Raw genomic sequence first — 11,155 nt, 5'->3', positions numbered from 1 at the left:
ACAGGGAGGAAGGGTGTCCCAGCTGGAAGAAAAGCAAAGATGTGCCACCAGCGTGCCTTTGAGAGCAGTAGGCAGGTGAGCACAGCTGGAGAGGGTGTGCAGAAGGGAAGGTCATGCTCACACCCAGGGGCTCCCAGGAGATAATCTGGTTAATTATTCAGGTGACCGAGAAGGGGCTTCTGCAGAGGGTAGAGATCACTCCAAAGCCACTAATTTGGCAGCCTGTAAGTCCCCATTTGGACCAAACGTCATACATTTAAAGTAATCTCCACTTCACATCCTATAGCCAGAAAATCCATCTAGCACCCACTTCCCAGTCCCATGTTTTCAGGCACTGGAGCTCCCACCCCAGCTCTCCTCATTCCCTGTCTCTTTCCACCTGTCAAAGCTCTGTCCGTCCTTCAAGCCCACCTCCAATGCCACTTCCTTCCCAGCTCTGTGCTCGGTTCCCATGCTCTGCCAGCAACACTCCCGGGTCTTCCCCATCCTGCCTGTACGCTCTCATGTCCCTCTCCAAAAGCACCAGGCAAGTGTAGGTAAATGTTTACTGAAATAAGGTGTACCCTGACTGAATTGATCTGCAAACATAGGAATGTTTCAGCCCTTGAGTAAGCCATCTCCCTATTTTGTTGTCTTTGAACTCCACAAGGTCATGTTTTTGAAATGTAAATGTCTCAAACGTTTTCTTCCACTCTACCCAAAGATACAAGCTTCCTGTTATCATTGCTCACTTAACCCTTGCAAAGACCGTCAACCTCAGTGTTGCTAAGGTTCACAGCCCGGTAATATTCACAGCTGTTTCGCAGAAGTTTATAAAACCATTGTCTCTACTTTTTGTATATCCTTGAAAAATGTCAATAATAAGAAGAACTTTTTAACGCACAGTATTTGAGATATTTGGAACCCTCTTAGGAAGTCCTTGTTTGGTTAGGACTATTTCCTGGTAAACAGATTCTTGATTAAAAGAATAGGCTTTGAAGCCAGACAGCCTAAATTCAAAGCTGGCCCCATCATTTACCAGCTATGTGACCTTGAACACATTACATGCCCTCTCTCAATATTAATTATGATCTGTAAGATAGCAGTGATGATAAGTGTGCCCACCTCATAGGATGAGTATGAGAATGGAGTGAGATGAGGAATATGCATAGCGCTTGACACAACGCAGGGTACATGGTTATCAAGGCTCAATAAAATTGAATTATTGGCATTATCTGGAAAAAATCTCCTTCTCCTTACATCATACTTTCAAAACATTTTTTGATGATGGTTTATTTGCATATATATCTTTCTCCTCTAAGACTAGAATAGTGTCTCATCCATTTCTGTGTCCCTAGCATCCAGCACAGGATCTGAATCATAAAAAGTGCTCCTAAAAGGTTACTAACTTCAAATCATATTGAATCATATATATACATATACACACATATGTATGTATATGCATATATGTACGTATACATATGTATATGTCTCTAAGTACGTGTGCGTGTGTGTGTGTGTGTGTGTATGCAATTACCTCTATACAACCATGTCACTCTAGGGAACTGCAAGCCTCAGAAATCATGTGAAAGTTGTACCCAAAGACTTTAGAGAAAGCCTAGTAGACTTACACAAATACATCAAGCACCCAGAAATAAACTTCGCTGAAATTGTGACTCCAGCATTCCTTATTTTGACTTGTCCATTCTTACATTCATTTAACAAAGATTTAATAAGCAACTCCTATAAGACAAGGAGTGTGTCAGCGGCTTAGGAATATACAAAGAGAGGAGGGAAAGAAATGAAATAGCTTTGGCTCTCATATGCACATGATATAGGGAAAATGATAAGGAAGTAAGGAGATCATTTCACGACAACGTGGTGGGCCTTTGGGAAGAAATTAGGGAGTAGAGGTGGGAAGAAGATGCCAAGGAGGAACTCCGGTGAGTCGGAGTGGACGGACAGGCAACAGGGAAGGGCAACCCAGGTCAGGGAACAGCAGGCACAGAGGCCTAAAAGCAAGAAAGGACTCCAAAAACTGGACGAAGCTCACAATGCCTGCAGAGTGGTGCTGCTGCGGTCACAGCAATAGATGAGGCTGCAGAGGCCACCAGAGGCAGGATCATGAAAGGCTCTGAATGAACTTTATTTTTTTACTAAAAGTAATTGGGAGCCATCAAACAATGTTAAGCAATGGCATAGCCATCAAATTTGCATTTTATAAATATCCCTCTGTTAGCTTTCTGAAAGCAAAGAGAATGGGGACTTGAGAAACTCATCAGGGGAACCTATCAGAGTCATATTTTGCCTATAATGAATTTTATATCTCCTATTTCTTTCTTTCTTTTTTTTTTTTTTTTTTGAGACGGAATCTTGCTCTGTCGCCCAGGTTGGAGTGCAGTGGCCAATCTCAGCTTACTGCAATCTCCGCTTCCCAGGTTCAAATGATTCTCCTGCCTCAGCCTCCCAAGTAGCTGGGACTACAGGCGTGCACCACCACGTCTGGCTAATTTTTTGTATTTTTGGTAGAGATGGGGTTTCACTGTGTTAGCCATATGTCTCCTATTTCTAAGCCAGAAAATATCTTAGAAACATCTTATCTAACCCCCGTATTGTAGAGACCAACCCCCCACCTTACTTTCAAGGAATGTATAGCAGCCTGTCCATTTTTTTTTTAAATGAAATGAAACATCTCGCCCTACAATTCAGCCTTCCTAGGTCCCACCACCACTGCCATTTTGCTAGCATTTCTGCCAGTGGAAGCATGAGAAGTAGTATCACTTCTGAGTACACAGCTCAGGGCAGATCCTTTTCAATGGCTGAAAACATTTACCCATTTTGAAAGCTGGTAGAGTCTGTATTCTACGAGCATGAGAAAAATTCCAACTGGCTTTGTATATTTTCTCATAGTGATTAGAAAGTTAAACCCTTTTAAATCAGAGATTATTCTTGAGCTGCTAATACTATTTAAATTACAACTCCCAAATCTTGAATGATGTAACAGACTAAAGTCCAAATGCTGCTTTTTAAATTCTGTGCATCACACAGAAGTTACTTAACATGACAGAAGGCAACATAGATTGGCCTGGTAACAAAATCTTAGCGGTTTTGTCTGTGCTAGAATGCTCACCATCCTCTCAATCCTCCATAAAATAAACAGGTTGATTTGTCATCATTTCTATCCAGGAAGTCTCAAACATATCCATAGAGATGCATCTAATCTATATAGTACCACAATTTCACAGCCCAGAGGGCTCAATCCTTCTCATGACCAAAGTAACCAGATCATGCAAAGCAGTAAGTCCTAAATTTAACAGCCGGCAGGCCATCAACTCATTTATTACTCCTGAAACAAATTCTACAAGATAAAGACATTTTAAGAAGAACATGTTGTGGATAGATTTATTCCATCAGTATCTAGCGGCAACTGAAAGCAATTTTCTTAACCACACAGATATAAAAAGCCACTTGCTTTTGGAATACCAGATAACCACAGCAAAAGACAATAGTGTCTGGGAAAATCCCAAACCACCTGTACTCTGCAAGTCATTTCCACTTGCTTTAAGCAAACATACAACAAGTCAAGTATATAGCAAATCCATTATTACTAATGTAACAAATATTGTGATTAACCCCTTCAAAATAGAGATCTTGCAAAGAATCAGTGAGCACGTCTCAGTGCTCAGAGCTCTCATAGGCATTAACTTCATTTTAACCCTCCCAAGAACCTGCATATTTATTTCAATTTCATAAATGGGCGAACAGGCTGAGAGGCAAAGGCATAGGGCTATGCTCACACAGGTAGCTGCAATTCCTATCTGAAATGTCAGCCCTCCCCTGCCTGAAGCAAACCCTGAGCTTTTTCACATTCCAGGCCCTCAGCTATGGGCTGGCTCTGGGGGAAAGAGTGGCTGACATGCTGCTGGTGCGGGCCTGGAGATAAATCATGGTGGAGTCCCCAGAGAGTGGGGCGTTCAGAAAGTCACTGAAGTTAGACTACATATCAATTTGCTTTGGGGGGCAACACCCCCACTGAGAAAGTTAATGCAGAGGTTTTGCTCTTCCCATTTAATGGCTCAGGATAACTGAGGCTCAGAAAGCATGACTTGCTTAGATGCCAAGAGAAACCAGTAACTTTCCTGAATGACACCTACCCTACGCATTGAATCCCAGTGTTCAATCCTCACTTCCACAAAACTTCCTGCTGTGTCAGTGACCAATAAGACCTGTGTAGCTAGTTGATTAGGAAAGATGCCTTCTTGGATGGAGAGGGAAAAAAAGCATCTCTTTCAGGCTGTCTTAATCTTGGTAAAGTGTTTCACATATATTTAGCATTATTAAGGCTCATAAATACAGTTAAAAATGAAGTGAATGTCATCTTGTAATTTCACTTTTGTAATTATAAATCAAGTTCTCTGAAAGCTTCTTTGAGTAAAAGTAACATTTTCTAAGATGCCCTTTATCAATCCAATATGCCAGGAATCCAAAGTATAGTCTCACTGAAGGTGTATTGAATGTTATAATTATTGAACATAATTTCTAGACATATCACTCATTTTCACTCTTTTGCCAAGGAGATACAACTGTAAAGTCTCCTATTTCATTGGTTTGACAATTCTGCCTGAGCATTGTAGCTTGTGTTGCTGAGCTTCCAATTTAAGAACAAAATTAGGCTTCAAAGAATAAAGATACCCATAAAGTTATGAAACAGAGAGAAAAGGCATCGTGCTTTATGGGTGCTCATTCTAGATATGTTCATTATATGCCAAAGCCCAGAGAAGGCAAATTCGGAATTTAAAAAGACACCATCTGTTATGTGATATTCCAAATTACAAACCTAACCCTTAATTTCTATATCACCTGCCGTTTAGCTATTCTCTTTCCTCAGTACAGGAAAAAAAAAATGGCTTAGCATATTAACTGAGTAGTTTTGTCAGGACCTATGGATGTGCCTCATAAGACATTTTGGTGAGCTCAGCATCACAACCTGTATATTCTCTCCAGAAAAAAAAAATTGTTATATTTTACTTTTAAAACAACCATCACATGTACAATGGTTGCCATCAGCTGAGAGGCTACAACAACCCAGCAGCAAGCCATGGTCTTTTCTGAAATTTTTATTTTCTTTAAAATAGGCTTTTTGAAAGAAAAAAAGCAGAGATTTTAGAAAGTTTTAAAATCTGTGAAATGAAAAGTAAAATAATTCCTCAAGTAATTCCTCTTTTCAAAAAAATGATTAAGACAGAAGACAAAAGAGTATATAGCCCAAATCAGAAAACATTTTCACTCGAAATATTCAAAGGCAACACGTGCCATATGTAACAGAAGAAACTCCCATTAAAGAAAAAATATATATATACTTGAAAATGCCTGTGTTTCCTTCCTTGTAGATCTGAAATGTTCTAGTTTTAAAAACATGTTTAGCAAACGCAACACAGCTCATTCAGGGTTGATTTGAGTTCACAAAATATTTTTATTATGTGTAAGAAAGCATACAGCCAATAAAATTAAGAAAACATTCACAATACATAAATAACACGGACCTGATGCAGGAGATATTTTTCAGATTTTTTTTCTTTTCACAGATTGCATCTAAATGTTAAGTTCATTGCTTATCAAGAAGAATACTTTGTAAACATTTCAAAGAAACTCTGTTGAAATGCCTCACGAGTTGGCATCTGGCAAGGGAGGCTTATGATACTTTTTACAGTCTGGGTGATGATGCAGGAACTTGATTGCAAAGCACAGAGAAAGGGTTAGCATTTGTCAAAAGAGATGCTGATGGCTTTAGGGGGCTCAATACACCCAAAAGGAAGCATTCTTCTGTTTCTCCCACCAACAGAAGTATCTGACTCAAGGATGATAATGAGGCACTATTCGTTGGTCAGTGTACCATTAACATTTAAAGACTTCTTTAAAACTCAGCTCTAAATTCAGATGGAAGCACTACAAAAAGTAGCCCCACTGAGTGGCTTGGTTTGACCTGGTAAGTTGGAAATGCAGGGTTTGAGTCTGGTCCCTTAGTGGGACTGCTGTAACCCACTGTCCTGGCTATGCATCTCTCTCCAGGAAAGCCATTTGTCTGGTTCAGAAAAACTACCTGACACGTGAAATGAGAAAAGATGGAGAGGGCCAATTATTTCACATAAATACAAAGCAGCGTATACTTTTCATTACCAACGAAGACCATAAATTTAATGCTGGGTTCCTCTGAAGCTGGCTTTTATTTAAGATATTTACAGAATTGCAAATTCCCCTGGGAAAGTCTTTTGTCATTTAAAACATTTTGAACACAGTAGTAGCTGTACTTTTTAAATTTTTCAAAATCTTTTCAGAAAAAAAAGCATTTATAGCATTTGTCAATTCTCACCTTGCATTTATTTGTATCCATGAATTTTAAGGAATCATTTCAACTTTATTCTCTTATCTATCAGTTTCTGCTCTGTTTCTAGAAGTTACATGAACATTTAGAACGTCACAGAATCTGTGTTTGTTTCATTGGCTTATAAAGTGCTAGTTAAATGGCCAGAAATGTGGTTGTAAGGTCTTGGATAAAGCTCATTAATTTATCCTATTAAATATGATAAATATAGATTTATTATATAATAAATTTAAAATATCCATATATACAATAAATAAATAGAACCAATATCAACAAAACATCTCTCAATTCTGGAAAAAATGTTCATTCCTACTGTGAGGCTCAATTAATGTTTTAGAAATAATGTATGAAGGCATGCACCTACCTTTACAATCTGAAAACTTTGCTTGGAACAGTATTAGCACCTGTTTGTATACAGCAAACTCAACCCATCTCATTTTCTTCCCAGAAAGATTTGATTTTAAGTGAAGCTGTTCACTGTTGATTCTTTGCCCTATTTTGTAAGTCCTAAGATAAGAATAAATTTCTAAAAACAATTCTGAAGCCAAAGACATGTCCCTTGTGGCTCCCCATGTTTGTTGTGTCCCTGTTTGATTGACTATGAACAACACAGAAAATACACTGGAATGTATTTGAAAATAGAGTTAGTTGTGTGTTGGAAAGCAGCAGAGGGCTCTCCTGACACCTCAGAGTCTCACCATACCTTAGTTTCTTAACAGCAAGCCCCAGAGCAAGTTCCTCTAGCTTTTGGGATGAGCATGTGTGGCAGGATTCATCTGGGAGTTCAAGTTGGGTGCTGTCCGTTTTGTGTGATGGGTTGGATCTTCTCCAGAGAGACGTCAGTGTCATAGTCCAATATGACCGATAGGGCTGGGGACAGCTTCTCCAAGGGTCTGGCAATTCCAGCTGCCTCCTCCTTTTTCAGGTCCTCAGAGGAGCCCACAGCATGTGGGATCAGGTAAACCAGATTGCACTCCTTGGAGATAGAACCTCGTGGCTCGTGATGGCTGGAAAACATCGCGGCCCCGTTGTTATTGATACTCACCGTCTCTATGGCATTATTTGTCGCAGGGCAAAGTCTGTAGCATCCTAAGAGGGTTGAAAATGCCTTCCGAAAATCAGCATTAAAGGCATAAATGATGGGGTTCAAGGATGAATTCGCCCACCCAAACCACACAAACACGTCAAAGGTGATGGAATCAATGCAGAAAGGCTGTGTCTCCCCAGACCCACAGAAGGGCAAAATGCAGTTCAAGACGAAGAAAGGCAGCCAGCAGCACACAAACACGCCCATGATCACCGACAGCGTCTTCAGGACTTTAGTTTCTCTTTTGAAGGACATCTTAAAAGAACTTTCCGGTTGAGAACATTCGACAGGCTTTCCATTACCTGTGGTGGTCTGGCAATTCTTGGCATGGACTGCTGCCCTCTCCAAGGTCGCAATGCGCCGTATTTGTTTCTGAGCAATCCTGTAGATCCTGGTGTAGGTGACAATCATGATGGCCACAGGGATGTAAAAACTTATTACAGAGGATGAGATGGCATATGTCCTGCTGAGGCTGGAATCACAGTTGTCTATGGTCTCAGCCAGGGAAGTGGCATTCCCATCAGAGGGGCTGGTGGGTTTTGCCTTGTGCCAGCTGAGCTGCACTGGGATGAAGGAGATGAGTACAGACAAGGTCCATGCCACACTGATCAGGATGAAGGCTGCCTTGGGGGTCATCTTTCTCTCATACCGGAAAGGGCTGGAGATAGCCCAGTACCTGTCCACGCTGATCACACAGAGGTTGAGGATGGATGCGGTGGAGCACATGATGTCAAAGGCCACCCAGATGTTACAGAAGGACCCAAAGGGCCAGAAGCCAGCAATCTCAGCCACTGCTTTCCAGGGCATGACCAAGACGGCCACCAAGAGATCTGACACAGCCAAGGAGATGACAAAGAAGTTGGTCACCTTGGACCGCAGGTGTCGGAACCTGATAACAGCAGCACAGACCAGCGTGTTCCCCAGGAGCGTGGACAGGATGAGAAGCGACAGGAAACAGGCAGTGAGGATACGAACAGAGAAGTCCCTCTCCACCACCAGCCCAGTCCCGTCCATGGCAGAGGTGTTCAGAGTCCTCATCTTCCTAAGGGAAAGCACATCAGGGGCTCTGACACCCCTCAAGTTCCTAAGCAGGGAATAGGGGTCAGTCAGATTTCCAGGAGTCCTCCCCAGCAGGCAGCCCTATTGCTTCCCTGGCAGAGGACCTCACCAACACTCCATCAGAGGACTGCTGGAGTGGCAACCCAAGTCAATCCTGAGGACTGTCACTCTTGATTTCTACATTTGTCTTCTGACTGCCTTGCTGCAGGTCACTGTCCTGGACACCAGAAAGCCCCTGAATTCCCCCAAATAAAGCGTTGGCTTTTTAGCATGTTCTAAATCATCAATCCAGTGACTCCTGGGCCTCTGCTCTGTTAGTCAGTTGCAATCACATTTCCGGGCTCTTGCTTCTCTGGTGATGACAGGAAATTCTCCCCTTCCGAGACACAGCTGAAAATACATGTCTTCTCGCTCCTCCAAGCCGCTGGCTCCTCAGCAGCTCTCCAAACGCCTTAAAAAGCAAAGAGAAAACACACGGTCTTTTTCCAAGACTTAAGCAGATCGCATCTTTACTCACGTCAAGCCCAACCTAATAATCCCCAGGGCAAGCCCGTCCCAGCCACCTACCTTGCCTTGGGGTCGTCTCTCTCAAAGCCCCTGGAGCTTGGAATGTGGGCTTCGCCAGGCGCAAGGGCTCTGAAACGCTGAGGAAGCGTGCCTGAGCCCAGTCAGCTGCGAGCAGCAGGGGTTCGGCTCCCGGTCCGCAAAAATCGCCGGGGTGCGTTTGGGGAAAGGATCCCCGGCCAGGTACCTAGAGAGGAGGCGCCGCCCCACTGCCTTGAACAGCTAGGGATTATTCAAGGGGCACTGTACCCAGGCTAAGGGCTCCTGGGCGCTCGGAGCTTCCTTGGGAGAGAGCATTCCCAGGACTGGTCCCCTGGGCAGCTTCTTTTCTTGGCTTCCTTTCGGGAGCCCAGAGCCTTGGTGAACCTTGGGCGGCCTTCAGCTCTACAGGGCTGGGCCCTGCGCCTCCCCGCAGGAACTGCCCGCGACCTCTCAGGAGCCTGTGGCAATGCGAGGCAGCGAGCCGAGCTGGCACCAGCAGGCGCACGGGCCGGCGGGGTTCCCGCGGGGCACAGCCCACCCCGCCCGCGCGTCCCTCCCCTGCCCTGGGGGCGGTCCTCGCTTGACAGTCAGAGTTGCGGGCGACAGCTGCACGTGGTCCCCCTGGATGGTTCTGCGGGCGAGGTGGGCGGAGGACGCCCGGGTGAGTGCTTGCCCTCCCTGGTTATCTCGCCAGTCTCCGGAGCTCAGCGCAGCACGCTCAGGGCCGGCGAGACAAATCCGACGTCAGAACCTCAAGTAAGCTTGAATCCCCTGAAAGCAAAGCTCGGCCCCGACATCCAGCGCCTCTTGGGGTCAACCCCTAGCCCGACCCAAAGCCATAAGCAAGCAGGAGCCCCCCATTCTCTGCACACCAACTCCTACAACTGCCAGCCGACGTCCGACCTGCGTTGTCTCCAAGTGCCCCCTAAGTAGGGTGAGAGATGCCCGTGGGCGCCTGTACTCACCGCTCTCAGGGAGGGCGCGGCGCAGCGGCGATCAGGGCCAGCGCGCGCCGCTGCGCCACGAGGGGACACACTCCTTCTCCGCCCAAGTGGCGGGCGCGTCCCGGCTGCGGTCAACGCTGGACTGCAGCCGGTGCCCCGCACCTACCCAGCGCCCCAACCCGAGCGCCGCGCGCTCCGTGTGCCCGGGGCGCCCTCTGCCGGCGGCTGCGACTTCCCGAGGTCCCGCTGTGCCCTCGCAGGTACCAACCTCACTCACAAGCGTTCCAGCGACCGCCAGGGGCCCGCGCCGCGGCTCGTTTTTCCCCGTCCATGACTGCCAGAACCTGAACTCAGGAAAGCGGAATCTTCTTCACTCAGGGCTCCTCCGCTTGAAATACGCCGAAAAAAGGACACGGGTGAAAAATTTTACTTTGCTGGCATTGTATTCGTGAACCAATGTTTCCTCCTGTGCGCCCACTGCGTTCAAACCTGGGGCGCTAGAGCAGCCGAGACGCAAGCCTTACTCTCAAAGAGAAAGGCAGAGCGGGCATTGACTCAGCAGCATCCGTGTTGCCGGTGCACTCTTTACGTTGCTCCCCCGTTAAAATAATCCTTCCCCCACCCCCCTCCGGGGCCGGCTCATCCCGCTTCGCCCAAGTGGAAATGCGGCTCAGAAAGGTAGCGGGGCCTGCTCAAAGTCACGCAGCTAACGCGGGAACTGCGCCGCTGCCCACCTGTTCTTTTAACTCAGCACATGTGGTATAGGAACCCACAAACTGGAAACTTAGCTACAGGGCTAAAATACAAGGAAGAGGCATATGGAGGCAGCAGGGCCTGGTGGAGAAGGAGCCCCCAGCGTCTCCTGGTTGCCCCAGGCAAGCTCACAGGTGAGACTTTGCATTAATTGTGCAGAAATTGCGACATTGTGGTGCCTTCCTGTGCCTTCTCGAAAGGTGTGAGGAGAATAAGCATTGAGCCCCCAGGTCACACTGCCTGACCGCCTGGTCCTGCCCTGCCGCTGTCGGCTGCAATGTGCACTCTCTCCTCTCTGAGCTCGGGTTCTTCCTCTATGAAACGGCGAGGACTTAACCGGATTGTCCTAAGTATTAACTGAGACGGTGTTTCCAGAGGGCTTGGCACCAAACCTGTCAGCCCTCC

At 45.6% G+C, this 11,155-nt stretch overlaps 1 protein-coding gene across 2 annotated transcripts; it reads right to left on the bottom strand.

The window, feature by feature from the left end:
• Window positions 1-5,432: 5,432 nt before the first annotated feature.
• DRD1 (dopamine receptor D1) lies at window positions 5,433-10,152 on the bottom strand. Of its 2 annotated transcripts, none has more exons than XM_033180144.1 (2): window positions 10,019-10,152; window positions 5,433-8,958 (listed from the first exon to the last, which is right to left on the bottom strand). In XM_033180144.1, exon 2 carries the CDS (start codon window positions 8,484-8,486, stop codon window positions 7,146-7,148), a length of 1,341 nt encoding a protein of 446 aa, XP_033036035.1. In that variant the 5' UTR covers window positions 8,487-8,958; window positions 10,019-10,152; the 3' UTR covers window positions 5,433-7,145. The 2 variants fall into 2 exon arrangements, with proteins under 2 accessions (XP_033036035.1, XP_033036033.1); XM_033180142.1 differs by lacking the exon at window positions 10,019-10,152 and adding an exon at window positions 9,075-9,995.
• Between the last annotated feature and the right edge of the window lie 1,003 nt (window positions 10,153-11,155).

Source organism: Trachypithecus francoisi, unplaced genomic scaffold (assembly GCF_009764315.1).
Source record: "Trachypithecus francoisi isolate TF-2019V2 unplaced genomic scaffold, Tfra_2.0 Lachesis_group2, whole genome shotgun sequence".
NCBI lineage: Eukaryota > Metazoa > Chordata > Mammalia > Primates > Cercopithecidae > Trachypithecus > Trachypithecus francoisi.
Note: the sequence above shows the minus strand (reverse complement) of the source record. Positions and strands in the feature narration are given on the sequence as shown.

Excerpts from the sequence above, each read along its gene's own strand:
- DRD1 (XM_033180144.1), bottom strand. The coding sequence starts at position 8,486 with ATGAGGACTCTGAACACCTCTGCCATGGACGGGACTGGGCTGGTGGTG.